Here is a 27330-nt window from a genome sequence, read left to right on the forward strand (position 1 = left end):
GCTATGCTATCTCTCCGGGCCCGAGTTGCAACATTTCTGTGAATTCCTCCATCTTTTCATTTTTACTTGCGTGAAGAGTGACCTTGAGGGACTCTTCAGTGGGAGCTAGTCATTTTATTTTGCTTATTTAAAATTGTGGAGTATTGAGATTAATAGGTGACCATTACCATATTAACTTTCTTTTCATTTTTTTGTTTTTGGGTCACACCTGGCAGCACTCAGGGGTTACTCCTGACTCTGTGCTCGGAAGTCACTCCTGGCAGGCATGGGGGACCATATGGGATGCCAGGATTCGAACCACCATCTTACCTGAATCTGCTGCTGTGAGGCAAATGCCCTACCGCTGTGCTATCTCTCCGGCCCCATATTAACTTTCTTGTGGCTAGAAGCAGTATAATTAAAAAGCAAGCAAAGCAAGTGAAGATAATTTTTGTTATTTTATATATATCAAAAATATATAGTTGTAATTGCATTGGGAATTTTTTTAAAAGACTAGTAAAAATTTAATGAAGGCTATTAGGATGATTATGCTGTCTTTAGATTTATAAGCATGTTCTATTTAAAGTGGTGTGAGGGTTTCATAATAAGAATGAATTGGATTTGTGGTGAGGAATTAAAAATAAAACTTTAGGTCAGAGAGATAGTACTGGGATTAAGGTGCTTGCCTTGCTTGCAGTTTATCCCGTTCAGTCTCTAGTACTGCATTGTTCTTGAGATCCAGGGGGAGGCAGGGAGCAGTGTGTCCAGTGTGGCTCAAAATACCCTTTCAAAAATATTTTTTGTTGTGTTTACTTAAAATAATGAAAATGAGCTGGAGTGGTAGCACAATGGGTAGGATATTTGCTTATATGTGTTTTACCCAGATTACTACTTTTAATACCTGAACATAACTGGGTATGGTGTGACACTAAAACAAAACCAAAACCACAGGAAACAATATACTGTATATACTCGAATATAAACTGAGTTTTTCCAGCACAAAATTTGTGCTCAAAAACGGAACTCGGCTTATACTTGGAGGTCATACAGATTATTTGAGTGTATGCTCACCAAATCAAATGCACGTAGTCTCCAGTCTGCTGGAGGGGACAGTGCATCAGCTCAGTCCACAAGTTGAGTCTGAACTGAACTGGATGCCACTGATGATGTTATCTGTGAACTCAGTGATGATGACAATGTCTATGCTGATACCCTCACCTCAGATACAGCTGAAGCTCTGTTTGGACATACAGATGAGGAGGAGGAATCTAGTTTGGAAGGATTTTAACCTCTGTGATTTAGCTTGATTACCTGTTTAGCTACGCTACGGTTTTTTGCACTTTATTTAAAGTTTTAAAGTTATTGTTGCTAACTTACAGTTTTTCTTTAGCAATAAATATTGAAAAACATTTAATCTACTGGTTCCTTAATTATTGTAATTGTTTTGGGTGTATATATATATATATATATATATATATATTTGTTGTTGTTGTTGTCTGAAATTTACCAATGGCTGCTGCATTTTCCACCTTGGCTTATACTCGAGTCACTAAGTTTTCCCAGTTTTTAGGGTAAAGTTGGGAATTCGGCTTATATTTGGGTCAGCTTATACTTGAGTGTATAATATTGGCAAAAAGTTGAATCAAGTAAAAGTTTTCTAGACTGTGGAGTGTGTGTGTGTGTGAGAGAGAGAGAGAGAGAGGGAGGGAGGGAGGGAGGGAGGGAAGGGGGAGAGGGGAGAGAGGAGAAGAGGGGAGAGAGAGGAGATCCTGCTATGCTCAGGGCTTACTACTGGCAGTATGCTCTATGGGACTTGGGAAACTGGATGGGGTACTGGGGATCGAGCCCAGGTTGGCTTTGTGCAAGACAAGCACTCTGCCGCTGTATTATCCTCCAGCCCCTAAAGTGTTTTTTAAAAACATCTCCCTTCATAAAGACTGTCAAGTCTATGTTACTATATTTTTGTTCTTAATGCATTTAAAGATGTATACATAATGCATATGTAAATGTTTATGTTTATATATGCTTTATGCTAAAATTATGCCATATTTTTTAGCTAATTGTAAATTTAAGATTAGATTATGGATTTTAATAACTGTCAATTGAGGATAAACAAAATTATGAACTATCTTGTAGCTTTGCTTATGTTACTTTAGGAAACGTGTGTGTGTGTGTGTGTGTGTGTGTGTGTGTGTGTGTGTGTGTGTGTGTGTGTGTCTGGCTCAGCTCAGTGTCTGTACTGATCTCAGTAGGCATTGAACCATGAGATATGCTTACGTTTTAGATACAGGTTAAGTTCTAAGGAAGACCATGGATCCATGTCTTACATGGATTTCAGTTTAAAACACGGGAAACTCATTCTGTACTACCTTTTTCCTTTCTCCTGAATATCTTTCTCAGAGCAACCCAAATGTCTACTCTCTTCGAAGAAAAATCCCATTCTCTGTAGTTTCGGTAGTTTCATCAGACAGGCTGATTAAACTGCTTTTACTATATATCTTCAATTATTAGTATCTCCTAGTCTGTAGTACAGACTATTTAAAAAAAAACAGGCTAATTTTCCCGCCACCTTTATGAAGTTACTGATGTGCAGAGAGAGTAGAAATAATTGCATCCTTGACGTAGTCCTCAAAGCCAGGTGAGCTCAGACAATTCAGAGAAATTGAACTCTTCAGTTATTTTAAACAACATTGTTAGGTAAGCAGACTACTTTTTCAATTTCTTGAAGGTTTTGGGTTACTAAACAGGAAGTATTGACAGTCCAGTTTTTTTGAAATAGGATTGCTGGTGTGTGTGTGTGTTTTGTTACTGAGTGTGTGTGTGTGTGTGTGTGTGTGTGTGTGGTGTGGTTTGTTACTGAGTGTGCTTGTTTGTTTTTTTCCCTCCATATGTGTGTGTGTGTGTGGTGTGGTTTGTTACTGAGTGTGCTTGTTTGTTTTTTTCCCTCCATGTCCAGGCAGCCCTGGGCAAAGGTGACAATAGTCAACTAGACTGAGGCACTACCTGCAGTGGCTTCCAGGTCCCTGAGTTTTGGGGGGATGCCCTGTATATTATTTCAGTAATGTAGCTTTGACCATAACAAACAGATGGCACAAGAAGAAAAGCAGTTATTTTTGGATGGCCTTTCACTTCAAAACTAAGATTTTTGACTTAGTTTGAACAGGTCAGCAAAAGAAACAACTGCTGTCTTAGATTTCAGAAATAAAAACTTCTTAATTGTTAAAATCTGAGTAGAGTCTTCCTGCTGTGTGTGCCCTTTAAAGCAGCAGGGTTTCAGCCTCTAGTCTGTGAGCCTGAGCCTCTGCAGAAATTTCCTGCCAGTCCTCAAGAAAGTTACTGCCACTTAACACATGATTTTTATTTTATACTATTGGATTTAAAATGAATGCACAAAGTGCTATTATAAATAATTGTTTTTGTTTTTACCATAGCAATGAAATACCAGTGAAATATTCCTTTTCTTTTGGTTCATGGGTTAAAAAGGTTGAAAATCACTGCTTTATAAATTGTGAAGTAAATTTATCTAGTAAAAATTTTGCTCCAAATTTCTTCATTATTACAGAAAGTGTCTTTTTGGTTTTTGGTTTTTGGGCAGCGCTTAGGGGTTGCTCCTGGCAGACTCTGGGGACCATATGGGATGCCTGGATTTGAACCACCGTCCTTTTGCATGCAAGGCCTTACCTCCATGCTATCTCTCCAGCCCCCCCCCCCCCCTTTTTTTTTTAACCACACTGGCAGTGCTCAAGGTTTACTCCTGGCTCCTGGACTCTGGGATTACTAATCCTGACAAGGCTTGGGGAGGGGGGGGTAAAGGGGGTGGTGCCAAGTAACCAGGGTTGACTACATGCAAGGCAAGCACACTGCCTGCTATACTATCATTCTGGCCCCAATTTCTAATGATTTTAGTACGGAATCAAGAAAATCTTGAATATGGGTCAGGGGTGAGAGGTTAACATCAATATAGGTTTTTGGAATCTAGAGGAGAGCAATGGATTGGGCCAGAATAGGAAGGAAAATGATTAAGGGCTCAAGATAGAAAAAAGTTAATTGGCCATTAACTAATAAAATAGTTACTTTTTTTCCTTTTTTTTCCTTTTTGGCCCACACCTGGTGGTAGTCAAGAGTTTTTTTTTTGGGCCAGAGAGATAGCCTGCTATCCAGGACCAAAGGTGGTTGGTTCGAATCCCAGTGTCCCATATGGTCCCCCGTGCCTGCCAGGAGCGATTTCTGAGCAGACAGCCAGGAGTAACCCCTGAGCACCGCTGGGTGTGGCCCAAAAACCAAAAAAAAAAAAAAGATTTTTTCCTGGCTCTGGACTCAGCTCACTTCAGGTGGTGCTCAGGTGGAACTTTGCTTATTCCTGTTTTCTTTCTAAGAGTTGGCAGTTTTATATTGGACGAGTGCTCTTAAAATACCTCATTTCTCATTTGATTTTCCCCTAGCACTACCCAGTGATCCCTGAGCATAGAGCCAGGAGTAAGCCCTAAGCACACCAGATTTGACAAAAAAACAAAACAAAACAAAACAAAAAACGTACCTCCTCCACCCATTGAAATAAAATACAAGAGCTCTTGTTCATTTGTTTTTGTCTGCATTAGGAACAGGACTGGATTTTTTTTTTTTTTTTTTTTGGTTTCTGAGCCACACCCAATGATATCACAGCTTACTCCTGGCTATGTGCTCAGAATTCTTTCCTGGCCTGTGAGACCATATGGGACGCCTGGGGATTGAACTGCAGTCCGTCCTAGGCTGGCTCGTGGAAGGCAGATGTTTTACGGCTTGTGCCACCACTCTGGTCCCAGAAACAGGGATAGATTTTATAATAGAATTTAGACACTTGGGCCGGAGAGATAGCATGGAGGTAAGGCGTTTGCCTTTCATGCAGAAGGATGGTGGTTCTAATCCCGGCATCCCATATGGTCCCCTGTGCCTGCCAGGGGCGATTTCTGAGCATAGAGCCAGGAGTAACCCCTAAGCGCTGCCGGGTGTGACCCCCCCCCCAAAAAGAAAAAACCCCAAAACAAAACAGAATTTAGACACTTGTTTTTGTTTAACTTTCATTTTCTATGTAACCTTCTGGCCTATACTAGAATTAGTTTTCTGTGTTGTTGTTGTTGTTGTTGTGTTTTTCTTTTTTTCTTTTTGGTTTTTGGGTTACACCGGCAGCGCTAGGGTTACTCCTGGTTCGCTTAGAAATCACTCCTGGCAGGCTTGGAGGACCATATGTGATGCCTGTATTTGAACCACTGTCCTGCATGCAAGGCAAATGCCCTACCTCCATACTATCTCTCTAGCCCCTAGTTTTCTGGTTTTTATGTTTAGTCACTTTTTTTTTTTTTTGGTTTTGGGCCACACATGGTGACACTCGGGTTACTCCTGGCTGTGCGCTCAGAAATCTCTTCTGCCATGGGAGAGCATACGGGATGCCGGGAGATTGAACCGTGGTCCATCCTAGGCCAGCGTGCCCAAGGCAGACAGATGCCTTACTGCTTGTGCCACTGCTCTGGCCCTGTTTATTCACTTTTAAAAGAATTCCTATGTTAACAAGGAAAAAACCGTCAGTGTGACATGCAAAAAAAACTTGCCATTTGCTTAAATAGTATGTGTTCTTAGACGTGTTTCTTCTTAACATGTGTGTTTACTTGTTTCAGGGCACAATGACATCCTTTCAAGAAGTCCCATTGCAGACTTCCAACTTTGCCCATGTCATCTTTCAGAATGTGGCTAAGAGTTATCTTCCTCATGCACACCTGGAATGCCATTACACCTTAACTCCATATATCCATCCACATCCAAAAGACTGGGTTGGTATATTCAAGGTAAGAAAAGCTTCTTTGTAATTCTTCAAGTAGGTGGATAAGTAGTTATTTTAGTACTGGGGTAGTTTGTGACTTTGAAGTGTTCAGATTTGTAAATGTATTCAGTAGACATAAAATGTTTAACAGTGTAAAAAGCAAAAGAAAAAAAATACAAAAAAATGTTTAACAGTGCATGATAACAGTTGTTGAGAACCTCAGTTAACCAAATTTTCTTTCCTGTGATTAAAAGGTTCAACTTAAGGATTTGTGAAAATTTTTTTTGTGAATTTTTCCCCCTTTCATTTACTCAGTTTCATCCCTGACAGAATGATCTTTTCCTTTTGAAAAAAAGAAATGACAAGACATTTTTTTTCCTACCATTTGTAGTTCATTTTTTGTAGAGTTAAAGCCATATTACATATTTCTTTCTCCTGCAGGAATTAAATTTGCTCATATTTTATTTTCTGCTTTTATAAAAGTATGTTCTCCATGACTAAATAGTACATTCTTTGGTAGTAGTTATTCTACATTTTTTGGCATTTTGCATACTATTTGCTTGAGAGTTTTATTGAAATGATGATAGTGGTGCTTTACTGTACTGGTGTTTTTTTGGAACTTAATACTTTCTTGGGGGGAACAGAGAGATTGGTATGGGGTGCCACTTACACAGTACTTCGGGCCCTGGGTGTCTTTCCTAGAGTTACTTGACCTGACTGTGAGGGCTGAGTGGTTTCAGGTGCAAACCCAAGGATGCAGTACATCTTGGGTGCAGTAGTGCCTGGTGGCCCCTGATGGTGTGGTGGGGAGGGGGTGGAGCATGTGATGCCAGGGATCTGACCCTGGGATCTGACTTGGGGGCTAGCTTTTTGAACTATCCTCAGCTCCTGGCAATTTCAACTGTTCTTGAGTTTTCTCATAGAGACCCCAAACGTGTGAATGTCTTTGAGTTATCAAAATAATGTTGGAAATGTCCGAAAATCAATTGTCAGTAATTTTGGGTGCCACTCTTTATGATACTCAGCTACCTCCTTCCATGTTCTTGGGAGCTTCCAGGAGGGCCATATCATGCGGGGGAGCAAATTCTGTGTGTTGTAGTAATGATGCATCTGCTTAGCTTTCTTTTAGAAACTTTAAGCTATTGGTCTGCAGGTGTAAGAAGGTTAAATGCCTCTGGTCTACTGCCTTGGGTATAATCTGTGGCTAGGCACTGATAATTTGCAGGTGTAAAAATGCTGCAGGTTAAACTCTTAATGGTGCCTGGGACACTATATGTAATGTTGGGGGTCGAACTTGTGTTAAGAAAAATGAACAAAACAAAATTTTGACCTCATGACTTTTTATTTTATTTTATTTTATTTTATTTTATTTTATTTTATTTGTTTTTTGGTTTTGGGTCACATCCAGTGGCACTAAGGGTTCCTCCTGGCTCTGTGCTCAGAAATCACTCCTTGTAGGCTCAGGGCACCATAAGGGATGCCCACTGCCTGTCCTGGGTCGGCTGCATGCAAGGCAAATGCCCTACTGCTCTGCTCTCTCTCCGGCCCTACCTCATGACTTTTTAGTTCCTTTTTGAATCCCTCATTCCTTGGTATTGCTGGATAGATGAATCCTTAGTGTTTTCTTCTTTGGGGGCCACACTTGCTTTGCTTAGGGCTGTTCCTGGTTCTGCACTCAGGAATCTGGAATCACCAGGAATCACCTGTTTAGCAGTGCTTGGGGATCCAGTGTGATGATGTTGGTATTGAACCTGGCTATGTGCAAGGCAAGTGCACTATCTGGTATACTCTTTTTCCAGTTCCATTATTATTCATTTCTTTGCGTGAGATTTTAGGTTTATCAGATTCTACACAAAAGATAATATTCTTTGTAAACATTTTACAGAATAATTCAATTTTGATTTTATGTGAAATGTAGATATCAAGTTTAAAATACTAGTTGAGAATTACTGTTTTCTGAGGAAAGGGAAAAAGTCAGGGAAATGAGATTGAAAGGAAGGGTATTCCTGGTAGGAAAATGTTACAAAGAGAGAATGTTCAGTCAAATAAGCATAACTTCATTTTGGAGAATGAGGAAATGAGGTTGAAGGTAACTTTCTTTTTTTTTTAATAAGTAAGAGTCTTTATGCTAAATAGTTTGTAGGCTTTTATTTCCCTTAGAGACAAGTTTTGCATATGTAATAGACTGGTATGTTATAAATTTTATTTCAAAAAGATGAATTTTTAATGAACTTACGTACTTTTTCATCTTTTACCTTGGTAATACTGAAAACACTGTAAATTCAAGAATGTAGTAAAACTTGGAAGATTAGAATCAAGAAAGAAAATATCACTACCATTACTTAGTAATAATGATTGTAGCATATTGGCATATAATTACATATACTTCATATATACATATGACTGTGTATAGTAAAATAATATATGCTATTGATTGTGGAGTTCATTGCGTTAAGTTTATACTATTGGATATTACTCTTGGACAATCTCCTAACAATAATAAAGATATATATTTTGCTTCTTTGTCCATTTCTTTCATGGACAACTTTTTGAATATGTAATTACCACGTTTATGGCATTACGTGTTTTTTAAAACACATTTATTGCTGATTTTTCTTAAGGATGAGTATTTTGTTTGCCAGAGGGCAAAATATTCTAAGGCATTGCTATGTGCTTTAAAAATGAGCCGTACGGCTGGTTCACTCAAGGATGGTTTTGATAGATTGGATGGTGACAGGTGGGCAAAGAGAAAGTCTCCATATAATGGAAATATGTGATACGCATGAAAAAGTAAGAATCAAATTACTTGGAGTAGTTAAGAAGATGAATTTGGGACAAGACTTGGTTTGGATCATGTTGTAGATTGTTTTAATATTTGGTTGAGAAATAATTTTTAAGCAGTGATTAATAAAATTTAGTGGTGAACTTTAATCTTGTAGTAAGACAAATTTTAATTAAAAGATAAAAGATGCAAAGAGAACACTCCTAATTTTCTAGGTGAGATAATGAAAATGTTCATTTGGGAGGGCAATCAGTTATGGTTAATGATTCCATAAGTAGACTCCAAGGACTTATCAATTAGTTAAATGAATTGGTACTGGAGCTCATTTTGGAGTTTTGAGAGGAAGGTGACATAGTTAAAGTGTGAGGAATTCTGAAATCTGGAGAAGATTTGGTTTTTATACTATGGGAACAAGTAATATGGGAGCTGAAGTAAGTTAAACAGGAAATTGCTGACTTTTCCCCAGGTAGCCAGGACCTAGAAATGTGAGTGAAGAGGTAAGTGACTATTATTCAGATTGAAAATTGGAAAAGATAGGAGCTTGGACATTGGGCCAAATAGGAAATCAGAAGATAAAAGATACTATTTTGCATTGGGTGTATTAAAATGATTCATCAAACATAAAAACCAAGTGGCTAGGAAATTAAGTGTAGCTAGATAAAGGCTATAACTTGAGTTGGCAGTTTTTAAAAATTTACGTTGGAGGACTTGGAGGGAGGCTTGGATCACAACTGGCTACTCCTGATTTTGTTTTCAGGAGTCATTCCTGGCTATGTTAGGGGACCAGATTCATCTGGTGCTGAGAACTGGTTTGGGTTTGGCCTAGTGTGAGGCAGGCATGCTTATCTTTGGTACTATCTGTCTGGCCCTACAGATTATTTTCCCATTTAGTTTTTCACTCCCTCTCTATTAGTATTGACTAGTTTTAATTAAAGTTAAAGTCAATACATTACATATTTATTTTGTTTCTTGCAAGGTTCTTTTATATGAACGATAGCTACTGTTTAATGATAGGAAACACATACAAATTTATACTTTGACTTGGGGAGTTAAAAATTGAATTTCATGAATTGGTACTGAAGACTTATTTTTGGTAGTCTGGCTAGGTGATAGATCTGATAATCCAAAATTAACATGAATTTCCTAAAAGTTATGGTGATGAAGAGAAAAATACAAAGATTTAGAACAGCTTCCAATGTCATATCTATTACTTTTTTTTTTTAATATGTTGGGTTGTTTTTTGTTTTTGTTTTTTATTTTGGGGGGGTGGTCACACCCGGCAGCACTCGGGTTACTCCTGGCTCTATGCTCGGAAATCGCTCCTGGCAGGCTCCGGGGATCATATGGGATGCCGGGATTCAAACCACTGACCTTCTGCGTGCAAGGCAAACACAAACACTTTTACCTCCATGCTATCTCTCTGGCCCCAATATGTTGTTTTTTTAATATCTTTATTTAAGCACCATGATTATATACATGATTGTACTTGGGTTTTAGTCATACAAAGAATACCCCCTTTTACCAGTGCAATATTCTCACCACCAATCCACCCCCTCTCCCTCCTATTATATTTGACATTAGTTGCACTAAATTGTTATGTCCCATGCTGTATACTTATAGTATGCAAGTTTTAGTATTTATTATTTTTGTTTCTGTTTTGGACTTCACCCTGTCGCAGTCAGGGATTATTCCTGCCTCTGCACTCAGGAATTACTCCTGGCTGTGTTGGGGAACCATAGAGGATGCTAGGGATCAAACCTCAGTTGGCAAGTGCAAGGTAGATGTCCCTTGATTTTTAGTATTCTGTTTGTGTTTATGAATTTGATTTGACCTTAGTTATGTAAGTATACAAGCATAAGGACTTTGTACTTTGATTTATGCTTGATAAATTATAGTTTTTATTAAACAAAAGATCATAAGGTTTTTTTAAAATACATTTTTAATTTAAGTAACAATGATCATAGTTGGGTTACAGTCATAACCAGAATATCCCCCTTCACCAGTGTAACATTACCCCCTACCCCCTTCCCATCCCCTGCCTGTATTCAAGATAGGCATTCTACTACAGTTATTTGTTAAGTTCAGTAAGTTGTATTTTTTTTTTCCTTAAAGGATAAGAGTAAAAAAATATAGTAAAGGTGTGATAGTGGCAATCGCCGTTGTTTGCATAGGTCCAGAGAAATGGAGAAAATGGAAAAAAATCCTTGGCTTGATTACAAAAAGGCCTCACCCCAGAAGTTTATTGGCATAAGACCGACTCTGGGTTCCAGGCACACCAGTCCATCAAACCCGAGTCATTCTCCGTGGTCTCGGTGAAACTTTTTCACACTTTAGCTATTGTTCGTATCAGATTCTTATATTTAAAGACTCTGGATTCTGTGCATTTCTTTCATCGATGTCAGGCTGATGTGGAGCATCCTCTAGTTTCAGCATACGATTAAATGCGGAGGGATCTGCCCTGCATGCAGACTGTTGCTGAGTTGTCTGGGTGTTGGGAGCACTCTTTGGAGTAAGTCAATGCCAAAGCAGTGGTAGGTCTTCTCTGGTAGAGGCTTGGATCCTGGTAATGTTATAGACTTGTGGTTGTTTCCATAGATGGTATCCATTGTTCAGGTGTGTGTGGGCGATGCCCATTCTTCTGTATAATTTTGGGCTATCCCTGGCTGTGCTCTTGATTATCCTGGCATTGCTGGGGGGAGAGGGGTCATGTGGGGTGCTGGGAATCAAACTGGGGTTATTTCAATGAAAGACAAATGCCTTGACCCCTGATACAACTCTTGATACCCTAAAAGTTTTTGTTCTTTAGAAGGTGACAGCTACATAATTCTCAGGTTTTGAGCTACTATTCTTTTAAGGAAGTTGAGAAGCAAAGTGTTATCTCTGTCATGTGTTAATGTAGATTGTAGAGTATTCCTGCAAAGTTCTTACAGCAGTTGACTGACAATCCGCCATAAACATACTTTTGTTTGTTTGGGTTTTTTTGGGCCACACCTGGTGATGCTCAGGGATTATGTTGATTCTCCATTCATGGATCACTTTTAGTGGTTTTCTAGCAATCCATATGGATGTTGAGAATTGAACTCAAGTTGGCTGCATGTAAGGCAAGCCCTCCTGCACTGTACTGGTTCCAATTAAAAAAATTATTTTTAATCAAAGCTGAGCAGTGATGTTATGAATGAATACCTTTTCTCAAGATTTATCCTCCTTTTTTATTTTCCTATTTTTCTTTTTTTCTTCCTTTTTCTCCCTCTATCTCTGCTTTATTATTTTCTTTATAATTTGAAAAGATTAACATTCTTTTTTTTTTTTTTTTTTCGTTTTTGGGTCACACCCAGCGGTGCTCAGGGGTTACTCCTGGCTGTCTGCTCAGAAATAGCTCCTGGAAGGCACGGGGGACCATATGGGACACCGGGATTCGAACCAACCACCTTTGGTCCTGGATCAGCTGCTCGCAAGGCAAACGCCGCTGTGCTATCTCTCCGGGCCCGGAAAATGCCTTCTGTACTATCTCATTGGTTCCTATAAATTTTTGTTTGGGGTCATATTTAGCAGTTCATACTGGTCACTCAGGAACCTCTCGTGCCAGAGCTCTCACCTACAAAACTTGAAATTCAGCCTTTTGAACAGTTTCCTCAACGAACTAGATTATCAGTTAAAAAACATCATAATCGGGCCGGGCTGTGGCGCAAGAGGTAAGGTGCCTGCCTTGCCTGCGCTAGCCTTGGATGGACCTCGGTTCGATCCCCGGTGTCCCATATGGTCCCCCAAGCCAGGAGCGACTTCTGAGCGCATAGCCAGGAGTAACCCCTGAGCGTCACGGGTGTGGCCCAAAAACAAAAAAAAAAACAAAAACAAAAACAAAACATCATAATCGATAAACTTTTGAAAAGAATCATAATTTTTAAAATTAAAAACCATATTTTAAGTTGCAGTTAAATGATACAAATGTATTATTTGAGCTGTATACTTACAATGTAAACATTTTATTTCCTTTTAGGTTGGATGGAGCACTGCTCGTGACTATTACACATTTTTATGGTCCCCTCTTCCAGAAAATTATGTAGAAGGATCAACAATCAATTGTGTTTTAGCATTTCAAGGTAAGAACAGAAAATTGCAAGTTGATGGAGTTGTATTATCATTAAAAATGTACTCACTATAGGAGTCGGAAAGATAGCATAGCAAAGTGGCTGGGATATGCTGGCCTTGTGTGGGGCCAATTGGGGTTCGATCTTTAGTGTCCTATATAGTCCCCCAAATACTGCAAGGAGTTAGTTATTTCTGAGTAAAGGTAGGAGTAACTCTTGAGCACTGCGGGGTGTGGGTCCCCCACTGCAAAGCCAATAAAGGCTAGAAAGATATTACAGAGGATAAGTTACATGTGGCTGACCCAACTTTAATTGCTGGCATCTCATTTGGTTCCCTGAGCTCTCCAGGAGTGATTTCTGAATACAGATTTCTAAGCACTGCTGCAAGGTGTACACCCCCACCCCAAGAACTTTATTGTAAATAACTATGTAGCACGTGTAGGATGAATTATCTCGCAGGTCATAAGAATGTAAATAGTGTAGGCCATATGGTAAAGGTGTTTTGCTTATTAGCTTGTCTTATTAAAAACACTGCTGGATCTTTTGATGATTCTTTTTCAAGATGTTTTGCTTATCAGCTTAAGTTTTATTAAATAACCTTTTCTGGGGGCCAGAGAGATAGCATGGAGGTTAGGTGTTTGCCTTGCATGCAGAAGGACAATGGTTCAAATTCTGGCATCCCATATGGTCCCACGAGCCTGCCAGGAGTGATTTCTGAGCGTAGAGCCAGGAGTAACCCCTGAGCACTGCCGGTGTGACCCCCCCCCCAAAAAAAAAAACTTCTGGGGGCTGAAGAGATAGCACAGCGGTAGGGCATTTGCCTTGCAAGTGACTGACCCAGGACGGACAGTGGTTCAGTCCCCCATGCTGTCAAGAGCTATTTCTGATAACAGCCAGGATTAATCCCTGAGCTCTGTCGGGCGTAGCCCAAAAACCAAAAAATTAAACCACAAACAAATACAAAAATACCCACAAAACTCTTTTTCTGGATTTTTTTTTTTTTTTTGGTTTTTGGTGTTTGGGTCACACCTGGCAGCGCTCAGGGGTTCCTCCTGGCTCTATGCTCAGAAATCGCTCCTGACATACCTGGGGGACCATATGGGATGCCGGGATTTGAACACCATCCTTCATGCAAGGCAAATACCTCCATGCTATCTCTTGAGCCCCCTTTTCTGGATCTTTTGATGGTCTTTTTGCTACTGATAAAACAATGTTAATGATGATATTAGGAAAAAAATTAGGGAGGAAAGTACTTAATATGAAAACCACAAAAGTCATGAATATAGTCATGAATATAGGATTATTGTATATCCATTTTATAGGAATAATTTGGAAATTTTAATAAAAAATTAGTTTTTGTATGACATTACATACATATTAAAAAGTATTTAGAACTTATGATAGGCTTTGTGTTTTATTTATTTTGAAAATACTTTTATTTTCCTCCCTTACTTTTTTTGCTACTGTTGTGATGACCAGTAGTCACTCAGACTTTTTTGTAGTGCCTTTACAGTTGGATGTGGGATGCACATCTTCAGACTTGGTGCTTGCTAAATAATTCCACATGTTGAGGCAGAACATGTAGGGGAGTTGGGCTCCAGGCCTTGATGTTTGTACAGTTCTTTTCAGTTGCAGTGTTCATCAAGGGTTGCACACTTTATTTCCAGTGCTTTCATAGCTGGTGCACTGGGGATCAAACACACAGTCTCTTGTTTGTAAAGCAGGTGCCTTCTCCCAGGCTTTTGTTCAAGGGTTTTTCTAAAACAAGAATAATTTTTTTTTTATGGTATCTGGGATTAAATCCAGATCTTCAGGTTGAGCTCCATAGCTGGACTGCTGGACTAAATTCAATTTTATTGTTGGTTACAATTTCAGTGTTGGTTAAATAAAAAAAAAAATTGTTTTAGTTTGTGGACTCTATCAGTATCATCTTGCATGATGCAATAGATTGCAGAAAAAAATCAGTAACTATTATATAGATGTTCCATAGTTTTTTTTTTTTTTTTTTTTTTTTTTTTGGTTTTTGGGTCACACCCGGCAGTGCTCAGGGGTTATTCCTGGCTCCAGGCTCAGAAATTGCTCCTGGCAGGTACGGGGGACCATATGGGGCGCCGGGATTCGAACCAATGACCTCCTGCATGAAAGGCAAACGCCTTACCTCCATGCTATCTCTCCAGCCCCAGATGTTCCATAGTTTGTTCATTTTTCTGTTAAAAATCTCTGCGTGCCTCCAAGTTTTGACAATTGTAAATAAAGCCAGCCGTAAATGTTTTTACATAACTTTTTGTATTGGTGAATGTTTATAGTTAAGTTGGGTAAATGCCACGGAATTAAATTCCTAGTTCTTATGGTCAGAGTGCTTAGTTTTGTTAGAAATAATTGCCTACTAATGTAGCAGTACCATTTTGTGTTTCTATCAGCGAAAAATGAGAATTCTTATTCTACATCTTTGTTGACATTTAGTATTGTCATGGTTTCTGGATTTGGGTTATTAGATTTTATAGGCCTTTAAAACCAGAAAAGGACAGTATACAAAAAGACTTAGATCTTTTGAAGAACATAAATACTGATATATAAACAAAATCTTGGCAAATCTCACAATATATCTAAAGAGAATCTTTCACTGTGACCAAGTGGGATTCATCCCACAGAATGGAAGGATGGTTTAGCATAAGCAGATTAATTTCATGTAATAACATATCAACAAAAAAGATAAAAATTAGATTCCCAAAAAGCATTTGCTATACTTTCGGTTCCAGCTTGAGCCTTCCTTTCTTTGCGTATTCTGCTCTCACAAGCATGGTGAACATACTGAAAACCCGCCGGACATTTTGTAAGAAATGTGGGAAGCATTAGCCCCACAAAGTTACACAGTACAAGAAAGGCAAGGATTCTCTGTATGCCCAGGGAAAGCGGCATTATGAACAGAAACAAAGTGGCTGTGGAGGGCAGACTAAGCCAGTTTTCCGGAAAAAGGCAAAACCTATAAAGAAAATTGTGTTGAGGCTTGAGTGTGTCGAGCCCAACTGCAGATCTAAGAGATGCAAGCATTTTGAACTGGGGGGAGATAAAAAGAAAATGGAACAAGTGATCCAATTTTAAACTTCATCTTTTATTATGAAGACAAATCATGGGTTGATATTTGAGGAGGGAAATGTATTAACATGAATAAAGTTCCCTTAAGCTGTGTGTTTATTCTGCCTCATCTTTAAAAATGATGAAACGATGCAACGAAATGAAACCAGGAAGTTAACGGTGGTTAGTTTTCCAGAGAGAAAGGGGATGGAGGGGTGGGAGCAATAAACAGGAGGGATATTTTTGGTAATCAGATGATACTGAACTTTTGTGGTGGGAGTAGGGTATGGAGCTAGGACTTCCGTAGAATTATTATAAACCAATACAAATATAAAGTAGGTGTATTTGCTTAAAAAGGATTTTCTTTCAGGGGAGGGGGGCGCACAAGACTCAGGGAAGTGCCAGGGATTGAAACCAGGACTGCATGCAAGGCATGCACTTCAGTCCTTTGCACCATCTCCCTAATTGTCTAGAAAAGAATTTGAGAAATATGGCTAGGATTTTTTAAAAAAGTTATAGGCTTTCCTGCAGAAGATAGCCAAGAAGATGCCATCGAACACAATCTTTAGGGCCCAAACCCAGAGAGCCATTAAAGGACTGCTGCCTTTACTTTCCTGTACAAGACAGCCAAGAAGACTCTATCGAATACAATCTCTAGGGCCCAAACCCGGTAAGGGCCCCACTCAATAAGGTGGAGCCAGAGGAGCATGGCAGCTCCACTTCAGTCCTCGGCTGTGCGCATCTTCTAACTCACAAACCCTCGCACAGCACATAGTAGAAACCACTATACAGGTGTTGTAATGGGGAAACAATGCAGGACAACACCATGTATAGAGAATGAAGATGACCTGAAAAGCCTTTCAGATAAGGAGTTTAGAGTATTACTATGGAGGATGCTCAAAGAACTCAAAGCAAGTATAGATAGATCTGAACAGACCACAATGACAGAACTTACAACTGAAATAGAGGTCTGAAAAACTCGATAGATGAAATGAACACCTCAATGAAAAGCCTCTCCAAAGGTGTAACAGCAGCTGAGATGGGGTCAGTGAACCAAGGATGAGATGCAGAACAATTCCATAGAGCAGAAGAGATCGAAAAAGAACCTTAAAGCAAATGATTAGACAATACACTACTCACAAAATGTGAACAGATGAAAATAGAAGTTTTTGATAAACTCAACAGAAACAACATAGGAGTCATTGGAGTCCCAGAGACCCAGGAAGAGAATATTAAGAAGTGTTTGAGGAAGAGTAAGAAGAGGAAAAGGAGTAACAAGAAGAGTAAGAAGAATAACAAAAAAGAAGAGGAAGAAGAAAAAAGAGAAAGAAGAATAAAAGGAGGAAGTAGTGTAGGAGGAAGAAGAAAAAAGAGAATATTAAATATTGGAGGAAGAGTAGGAAGAGGAAAAGGAGTAAGAAGAGGAAGAAGGGGAAGAAGAATAAAAGGAAGAAGAGTAGGAGGAAGAAAAAGAAAAGGAAGAAAATGAGGAGAGGGGCCCGGAGAGATAGCACAGCGGTGTTTGCCTTGCAAGCAGCCGATCCAGGACCAAAGGTGGTTGGTTCGAATCCCGGTGTCCCATATGGTCCCCCGAGCCTGCCAGGAGCTATTTCTGAGCAGATAGCCAGGAGTAACCCCTGAGCACTGCCGGGTGTGGCCCAAAAACAAAAAAAAAAAAAAAAAAAAAAAAAAAAAGAAAATGAGGAGAAAGAAAAAAGGAAGAAGTAGAAGAGGACAAAGAAGTAGAGAAGAGCAGGAAGAAGAATAAGAAAGAAGAAAAAGAAGAGAAGAAAAAAATGGACTGAAGATTTATTTTTTAATTTCTTATTATGTCTTTGTTTAAGCACCATGATTATAAACATGTTTGTAGTTGGGTTTCAGTTAAAAAAAAACAAGTTATAAATATTTTGCAATTAACAAATGTTAAATTTGAGGAAAGACTCCAACTTCTAGATTTTTTTTTTCTGGTCCTTTACTTATTACCAGTGTGTCATCCCTCCTACCCCCTCCACCTCCAGAAAGTACATACTTGCTTCTGCCATGCAAGTTGGTTTGGCCTTGCAGATGAGAGGAAGGGGAATTCTGAGGCTATAGCATTAAACATATGATATGAAAATGTGAGTATGGTTAGGTGTAAGGGGAAAACCCTTGTTTTGATAGATTGTGTTTCCTTTTTCTCAGAACTGGAATAAAGAGGTGACAAATAGTATGGCAATGAAATGACAATATATTTTTTAAAAACTTTCTCTTAGGTTATTACCTTCCAAATGATGATGGAGAATTTTACCAGTTCTGTTATGTTACCCATAAGGGTGAAATTCGTGGAGCAAGTACACCATTCCAATTTCGAGCATCTTCACCAGTTGAAGAATTACTTACTATGGAAGATGAAGGAAATTCTGATATGTTGGTTGTGACCACAAAAGCTGGCCTTCTTGAGGTTGGTACCAATGATGTACTGTTAATTCATAAGTAATTAGCAGAAAGAAAAGATTTTAGAAGGCCAGGCATATGGCTCAAGTGTGAGATGGATTTAGTTTCTCAGTATTGACACTGTCAGGTTTGACTCTACTGAGTCACTTTTTTGGTCATAATTGTATATTAATTTTACTGCGGGTTGGGTTTGTTCTTGGTTTGTCAGAATTTTATATATAGCAGATGTGAATATATATATCAGATCTAATTGACATAACATATACCAGTGGTAAACAAAGAATATATATGTATTTATGGAAAGTGATGACCACAGAAGTCTAATTAAAATTCTTTATCATATAGTTAAAAACTTTTTTTCTTGTAATGAAAAGTAGTTCTTTTGTGGTGTCAGGATTGAACCCATAGTCCCACACATGCTAAGCATGTGCTTTGCTATTGAGCTTCATCTTTGGTCTCATGATGCACATTTTAGATCTGTACTCATAGCAGTGTTTATATATGCAATATGGTTTTATTTACTATAGTCTCAATACAGTGAGTTACTTTTTTTTTTTTTTTTTTTTTAAATTTCTCCAAAGACAAATCTTTATTTAAAAGGGATTTGACTTTAGCCAGGTAGCCCTCCTCGGATAATTCGTCCTTCTGTAATTTGGTCTCCAAGTCACACAACTGATTCTTGACTTCTGTTTGTAGAAATTCATGCAGGAGCTTGAGTTTCTCTTTCACACATTCCTTTTCGGTCAAGCTATTTCGTTCCAAATCTTTGAGCCTCCTGGCACAGGAAACGGGAAATCTCAGCACCGCACTGTCAGCTCCAGAGCTGCAAAGATAATTCCTTCCCCGGTCCCCCCCTCCGCCCCCCAACAGAGCAGGGACCGTGAGTTACTTTTTAACTGAGACTTTGCAGTGTTTAAAGCCCTTCTCTCCTTTTGTGTTGCCTCTTCTGCCTCTCTCTGTTCACCAACTTAGGTGTTCACATTAAGTGGGATCCTATGAACATGTCTTTGACATTTTCATTTTGCATAATATACTATATTATTGCAAATGATAACATTTTCTTTTTTATAGTTGACTAATAATATCTAGAGTGTGTTGGTGTCTAAATTCACACCACATTTTATCACTGATAGACACTTAGCTTGCTTCTGTAGTTGAGCTGCTTTAAAAGTAATACAATGAACACAGGAATTTCTTTTAACCCCTGTTATCTTTGCTAATAGCCCACTCTAGCAGGTGTGAGGTGATAATTTATTGTGGTTTTGATTTCTGTTAGTGATGATCAGAAATCTTTCATGTAGGGACTCTGTATGATTTGTTTGGAAGAATGTTTTATTCACATCATCTATCCATTTTGAGAGGTAGGAGTAGGAAAGTGTTAGCTAACCCCGGGTCCTCGAGCTGTTATTGATACTGTGCTAAGGAGTCACTCTTGGTGAGGCTGGCACCATGCAGTGCTGGGATTGAACCAGGGCCTATTGCAAGTAGGACATGTACTACAGCCTCTTACTCATTTTTACCTCATCTGTTTTTTAATTCAGTTATTTGCTCGTGAGATACGTGAGCTCTTTCTGTGTATGTTCTTTTCAATTTTTGTGTTTTGGGTCCGACAAGGCTCGTGTTATTCTACGCTCAGGAATCATACTGGCAGTTCTCAGGGGACCATGTGGGATACCAAGGATGGAACTCTGATGGCCTTGTGGAAGGCAAGCACCTTATTTCAAGCTATACTATTTCTCCAGGCTGGCTATTATTTTGTATAGTAACTGCTTATTAAATACATGATTTACAAGTATTTCTCCCATTTTTAGTTTATTTTTTTTATTTTGTTTATTGTTTTCTTTGGTGTTCCAAAGATTTTTAGCTTGATATAGTTGAAGTGCATGAAAAAAAAATCTTGGGGTTAGTCTGTGGATGATATCCACAGGTGCTTTGGAAAAACTCTAGTGCTCAGGGTTGTTCCCGTTGGTGTTTAGTAGGATGGAACTATGCAGTGCTGGAGATTGAAGTAGAATTGGCTGCATGCAACTCTGTACTATCTTTCTGGCCCATGGACCTTGAAACTGTATTTATGCTAAAAATTGAATTTTTAGTGTCAGTTTTGAATTAGTTCACTTTTTTGGTCATAATTGTATATTAATTTTACTGCGGGTTGGGTTTGTTCTTGGTTTGTCAGAATTTTATATATAGCAGATGTGAACAATAAGTACCCCCTCTTTTTTTTTTTTTTTTTTTTTTTTTTTTACTTTGGGGCAACACACCCAGTGGTGCTCAGGACTGACTTCTGGTTCTGAATTCAGTAATACTCCTGGTAGGGTTTGGGGGACTATTTGAGGTCCTTGGGATTGAACCTATGTTGGCCACATGCAAAACAAGAACCTTACCTGTTGTATTATTGCTCCTACTCTCTTGATAATATTTAGAACTAAGTTTTGTTATTGATTTTAGAGTAGCACATAATCGAAATACCAGACTAGTGGGAAACTGGTGTAAAGCAAAGTTTCTAACTCATTGGATGTGAATCTAATTTCACAGTTAAACATAGCAGTGAATCAGAGGAATATCCCTGTCTCTTATGGTAACCACTTTACCTTTCCTGTCTGATTAATTGAATAAATCTGGCTAACCTATGGCTTAAAGAAAAACTGAGGTGCCAGAGTGATAGTCAAGGGGCTGGTGCTAGCCTTGCAGGAGGCCAAACCAGGTTGATCCCGGGCATCCCATATGGTCCCTCAAGCTTGGAGTGATTCCTGACTAAAGAGCCAGGAGTAACCCCTAAGCATTGCCAGATGTGGCACAAAACAAAGATGAAAGTGTTTTTTTACTATTATTATTTTATAGTCATTGCATTCAATATAAATTTATTATGTAAACGTGATGAATGATGCATTCATTAGGCTGATTTTTAGTACCTGTCCTACTGTTCAAAAGTGAAACATTTCTATTTAGTATCATTTGGTGGGTTACTTTTGGGATCTGGATGTTCTGTTACCACAATTTTATTGAAAAAGCTTTTTTAATTACCTGCAAAATACATAGTAAATGATGCCAAATAGGAACACTATTTTCATATTACAGGGTGGTTCTTAGTTTTTTGCATTTATTTTTGTAGTGCTGGTGGTAGAATCCAGGGCTTCGTACATGCAAAGCAAGTGACCTATAACTGAGTTACATTCTTTTTTTTTTTTTTTTTTGTTACATCCAGTGGTGCTTAGGGGTTGCTCCTGGTTATGCGCTCAGAAATCGCTCCTGGCTTGGGGGACCATATGGGATGCCAGGGGATCGAACTGTGGTCTGTCCTAGACTGGCTTGCACAAGGCAGATGCCTTACCGCTTGCGCCACCGTTCCAGCCCCACATTCTTTTTTTTTTTTTTTTAATATATTTAAGCACTATGATTACAAACATGACTGTGGTTGGGTTTCAGTCACAAAAAGAACACCCCCTTTCATTAGTGTAACATTCCCACCACCAATGCACCACATCTCCCTCCATCTACACCCCTGTTTGTATTCGAGACTTGACTCAAAACTTGTAATGAAGGAGAAAATAGAACAAATTTTTTTTGTTTATTTTTTTTTTATTTGTTTGAGTCACACCTAAGCTAGAACCTGGAGCTCATGCATGCAAGGCAGACACCCTACCCACTCTGCTATTACTCCAGCCCCTCCATAGTAAATTAAAAGTTAATATACTTATAAATATATTTATATAAATATAAACTTAACTGGTTATTTTAGATAACCAAAGATTTTAATAATCTTTTAGATGAAATCTTAAAAGCATAAGAGAATTCTTAGGGATATTAAGATTTTCATTTAGTTGCGTTCAAGAAGAGCCACACTAGAAAACGAAGTTCCAAATTTAAGTACTTAGGAAACAATTTGAAAAGCACTGATTTCAAAAGTGATGAGCAAGGCAGCTTGATAATAAAATTTATTTTATACCTATTTCTCTTTGCCAAACCAAATGATGGGTCAAATGTCTGATTCATGAATTTCTCCTAGCAGAAGGTGGAAATAGACTGCTTGAAAGTGCAATATATTAGAAAGTTGCTTCTTTGCATTTCCTTATAATTTTGAAATAAAAAACCAGGGGCTGGAGCAATAGCACAGTAGGTAGGGCATTTGCCTTGCACGTGGCCTACCTGGGTTCAATTCCCGGTATCCCATATGGTTCCAGAAGCGATTTTCTGAGTGCAGAGCCAGGAGTAACTTACCCCTGAGTGCCACTGAGTATGAACAAACAAATGAAATAAAAAATTAAAAGGAAAAAATAGTGGACTTGTACATTTTAGCATTATTAAAAATATAGTATTTCTTTGCGGCTTAACAGTTAAAAATTGAGAAGACTATGAAAGAAAAAGAAGAACTAGTAAAGTTAATTGCTGTTTTGGAAAAAGAAACTACACAGCTTCGAGAACAAGTTGAAAGATTAGAAAAAGAACTTAACCGGGAGAAAGAACAATGCGAGCAACTGCAAGCTGAGCAGAAGGTTAGTTGTGCCATAAATAACCAATTGGTGTTGATATTTCCTGAAGTGTTCTGTTTTCAAGACATAAAACAGTTATACTTTAAAAATAAAATTTACTGGGCCAGAGCAATAGTACAGCAAGGTAGGTGATTGTCTTGTTGGGCCCAAACTGTGTTTGTCTGTGGAACCATATATGTCCTCCCAGCTCTTCCAGAAGTGATTGCTGAGTGCAGAGCCAGGAGTGAGCCCTGGGTATCTTCTGACTTTTCTCAAATTATCCTGTCTGACAGTGCTCAGGGTCCACGGGTTGGTACAGGCAAGGTATGGAAGAAGGGCATGCAGCATTGGGGGTCAGACTCAGCTTTGCGCATGCTAGGCAGATGCTTTACCACTTTATCGTATTCTTTCTATTTACAGGCTTTCATAATAAAGTACCTGCATGAGAGTGATTAGTTTTTATTAGTCATAAACTAGACAGAAATAGCCTTATTTGATTGCTTTTAAGTAAAAAAAAACAAAACAAAACATTTTTTGGGGGAGCCATATTCAGCTGTTCTCTTTCAATCCAGACCCAGGCTTCTTTAGGTAAAGCATGCATTCCGTCCGCTGCAGAAAAGGGCTTGTTTTACACTGACTTAGAACAACTGGACTAGGTTTTCATAACTTAAATTTACAAATTCATATTACGAAGAATTTTAATTTCTAGATTATAAAGTCAAATATTCTATTTTATGTAGAAATGTGTTTATTGCATATGCATATCTGTGTGACCTCTTGTATATGTGTCCTTTCAATATTTGTTGAGACCTTATAATCACTATGGTAGGCACCATAGCTTCAGCTCCAGGCAGTATTCGTTTCATAAGATGCACAGGCATTTCCCCCCTCTTTTGGGGAAGGGGTGCATTTTTTTTTTTGGGCCACACCCAGCGTTGCTCAGGGGTTACTCCTGGCTGTCTGCTCAGAAATAGCTCCTGGCAGGCACGGGGGACCATATGGAACACCGGGATTCGAACCAACCACCTTTGGTCCTGGATCGGCTGCTTGCAAGGCAAGCGCCGCTGTGCTATCTCTCCAGGCCCAACAGCCGCCCAGGAGTGCATCTTCTATGAAAAATACGGTACTATTAATTACTATTAAATTCCTACTCAAGTGTCTATTTTTTTTTCTTTTTTTCTTTTTTGGTTTTTGGGCCACACCCGGTAGTGCTCAGGGGTCACTCCTGGCTATCTGCTCAGAAATAGGTCCTGGCAGGTATGGGGGACCTTATGGGATGCCAGGATTCGAACCAACAACCTTAGGTCCTGGATCGGCTGCTTGCAAGGCAAACAACCGCTGTGCTATCTCTCCGGTCCTTTGTGTCTATTTTCTTAAAATGCTTTATTGTTTTAAGGGTCTTATTGACACATCACAAAGTTTAAAGTTGGAAAATGAAGACTTAAAGAAGAGATACAATGATGCTACATCCAAAGCTTTCCAGTTGGAAGAAGACATTATGTCAGTGACAAAGAAAGCAATTGAAAAAGAAACTGAATTAGACAGGTATTTCTGTTGTTCATAAATAAAAACAAAACCTTTATGTTTAAAGAAAATTTTATTGTTCAATTTTAAGTTACAACTGGCTGGGAGAACTCTGGGCCTCTCTGGAGGTCCTTGGGAAACCATGTAGATTGGACCTAGGCCAGTGGTCGGCAAGCTGCGGCTCTCTACACTTTTTAATGCAGCTCTTCTTTCTGCTGGTCAGCTGTTCCAGGAGTCAGGACTCTGCTCCTAGCCTCTGTCAGTGCATGCCCTGTGTGGCTCTCAAAATAAATTTCAATCGTGGTTTTGGTGAGATTTGGCTCAGTTGAAAAAAAAGGTTGCCCACCACTTACCTAGGCCTTTTACATGTAATATGCGCAAACCTTTGAGCTTTCAGCCTGGTCCCTTAAAAAAAATGTTTAAACAAAGTTTTGGATGTTTAATTAATTTTATTCAATCTAACTCAGTTTAAAGGACAAACTTAAGAAGACACATTATGAAAGAGAACAATTCGAATGTCAATTGAAGATGGAAAAGGATGAGAAGGAACTTTACAAGGTTATTTATTTATTCTCATTTTTTAATTTGTTGCTTTGTAACAAATTGCCCCAGATATTACTGTTTTAGGAATTTAGTAATAGATTACTATCATATAGGTTTTTTTTTGTTGTTTGTTTGTTTTTGGCTGGGCGTTGGGGGCACATGTGGCCATGTTCAAGAGTACTTCTGACTATTTGCTCAGGGTACCATATGGGATGCTGGGGATTGAATCTGGGCCAGCCATGTGCAAAGAAGATTCTTATCTGCTCTGGTGCTATAGTGGTTTTAACTGAGGTTCTCTTAGATTTGCAGTCAGGAATTTGGCAAGGGCTGCAGTCCAGTAAAGGCTTCATTGCAAAGAGTGGCTTATTGACACGACCTTTGGCTGAAGAACTGTTTGGGTGTTCTTGGGTGTGGCAGCTGTTGTCTCTTACAGTAAACTAAGAACAGAGCTGTGTAAGAGAAAGCAAGTCCTAGTGTTTCCTAAGTCCTACATTAGAGTCACCATAAGTCCACTTCTCAAGGAAAAGGGGAGTTAAATTTTTATTTCTTGAAGTGAACTTACTTTATTTGTTTGTTTGTTTATTTATTCTTTGGTTTGGGCCATGCCTGGCTGTGCTCAGGACTTACTCCTGGCTCTACACTCAGGAATCACTCCTAACAGTTTTGGGGGGTCTATGAAATGCTGGGGACTGAACCAGGGTTAGCCATGTGCAAGGCAAGTACCTTACCCACTCTACTATCACTCCAGTCTGAAGTGAACCTTATTTTTCAGTCACACAACTAGTTAATGTTGAAAAGGATTATGAAGGTCCTAACTCGTGATGTTGGAAAGATAAAATGATAATACTAGCACAAATGAAGGTTTTTTTTTTCCATTTTACAGTTTTTAATTAAGTTGTCTATAAAATGACTATTCCTGCATCTTGTTTCTTTCTTGTATTTGCCTTTTCTTTTCCTGCTTGGCGAGAGTTTGCTTTACATTCAAGAATATTTTTGCGGGGGCCGGAGAGATAGCATGGAGGTGAGGCGTTTGCCTTTCATGCAGAAGGTCATCGGTTCGAATCCCGGCGTCCCATATGGTCCCCTGTGCCTGCCAGGAGCAATTTCTGAGCATGGAGCCAGGAGTAACCCTTGAGCACTGCCGGGTGTGACCCAAAAACCACAAAAAAAAAAAAAAAAAAAGAATATTTTTGCGATCTTTGTCCTAGTTTTAGCCTAGTGATGTGAATGCCCACATATACAGTTGTGCCATTTACTTTCTGCCGCCGGACTCATTCAGTGTATTTGTCATTTTTTTCCCCCCGTAAATCTGGACTACTTTGCTTATTTGCTGACCTTTATAATGACTCTCACAACCTGAACCTTATCATTTTTTCTGGATGGGCATGGATCGCACTTTTTTATTTTTATTTTTATTTTTTTTTATTTTTGGGCCACACCTGGTGACACTCAGGTTACTCCTGGGTGTGTGATAACAGAAATCGCTCCTGGCTTGGGGGACCATATGGGATGCCGGAGATCAAACCCAGGAGTGTCCTGGGTCAGCCATGTGCAAAACAAATGCCCTACCACTGCGCTTTCACTCCCGCCCGACAATTTTCGTTTGGAAAGAGGAGATGACATAATCCTCTCTTTCCCTCCCACTCTTTTTCTTCTCTCCTCCTTCAGCACCCAAGTCTTGTCCAGAGCTGTCATCTCAATTATTATTGCCATAATAGTTCTTTTTTCTGTCCTAATTGCACACCCTCCCCACCCTTTATGGCAGGGTCTCAAACTCACGGCCCTCGGGCTACAAACGGCCCTCCATACAACATTTTGTGGCCCTGCCCTAGAGGAATCTTTTTTTGTTTTGTTTTGTTTTAGTTGTTTGGGTCACATCCCCCAATGTTCAAGGCTTACTACTGACTTTGCACTCAAGGATCACCCCGACTTTGCCTCCTGCAGCCCCCAGGTAAATTGAGTTTGAGACCCCTGCTTATGGTAAGCTTCCTACCATAAGTGATGAGTGTTCTCAGTGATGAGAACAGTAATTTTATATAATCTTTCCTAAAGGGTTGGCACACACGTTTTCAGGTGAATTGTGTTTTTTCTTTCCTTCTTTAAATTATCTTTTTTTTTTTTTTTTGGCTTAAATGATTTCTTAAGATTTTTTTTAATGTTATTTTAACTTTTTTGAACTATGACTGTGTCTTAGAATTGTATACTTTCAGGCCATTGTAAAAGTTGAATCCTTTGCAGAGGATTTTGTAAGGTAGGGGGAAGAAGAGGTGACTTAGGAATTTCTTTTTCACTATACATATACTTAAATATTAAAGTTTAAGAGGTATATTAAATTATTTCTCTTTTAAACAGCAAAAAATACTTTACAGAAAACTTACTGTATATGTTAAGAATTTGACTTGTATAACTTTACTTGGTTTAATTAATCAGGAAATACATATTTTTAGGCATATAGGAAGTAAAGAACAGTTTTATTTTTACAGGTTAAAATTTGATTTAAAATGTCGTTCTGGTTATAACTGTACTTGAATGTCCTTTTAACATAACCAGTTTCCCACAAAGGTTCAGATCTATAATTTCAAAGAATGTCCAATCATTAATTCAAAGAAAAAGAACACAGTGTTATTAGATTTTATTATTAAT

At 38.8% G+C, this 27330-nt stretch overlaps 1 protein-coding gene and 1 pseudogene across 1 annotated transcript in view; both read left to right on the forward strand.

Moving 5' to 3' along the window:
• The first annotated feature begins 5635 nt into the window (after positions 1-5635).
• The window catches only part of TAX1BP1 (Tax1 binding protein 1), a 56203-nt gene continuing 34508 nt past the window's right edge, over positions 5636-27330 (forward strand). The window contains exons 1-6 of the mRNA XM_049782012.1: positions 5636-5798; positions 12553-12655; positions 17971-18158; positions 22486-22644; positions 24017-24165; positions 24612-24702. Of these exons, the coding sequence (XP_049637969.1) occupies positions 5637-5798; positions 12553-12655; positions 17971-18158; positions 22486-22644; positions 24017-24165; positions 24612-24702 (852 nt within the window). The 5' untranslated portion in view covers position 5636. The remainder of the gene's footprint in view (positions 5799-12552; positions 12656-17970; positions 18159-22485; positions 22645-24016; positions 24166-24611; positions 24703-27330) is intronic.
• Positions 15416-15745, forward strand: LOC126020535 (60S ribosomal protein L36a-like; annotated as a pseudogene).

The sequence above is a fragment of the Suncus etruscus genome, chromosome 10, assembly GCF_024139225.1.
Source record: "Suncus etruscus isolate mSunEtr1 chromosome 10, mSunEtr1.pri.cur, whole genome shotgun sequence".
Classification (NCBI taxonomy): domain Eukaryota; kingdom Metazoa; phylum Chordata; class Mammalia; order Eulipotyphla; family Soricidae; genus Suncus; species Suncus etruscus.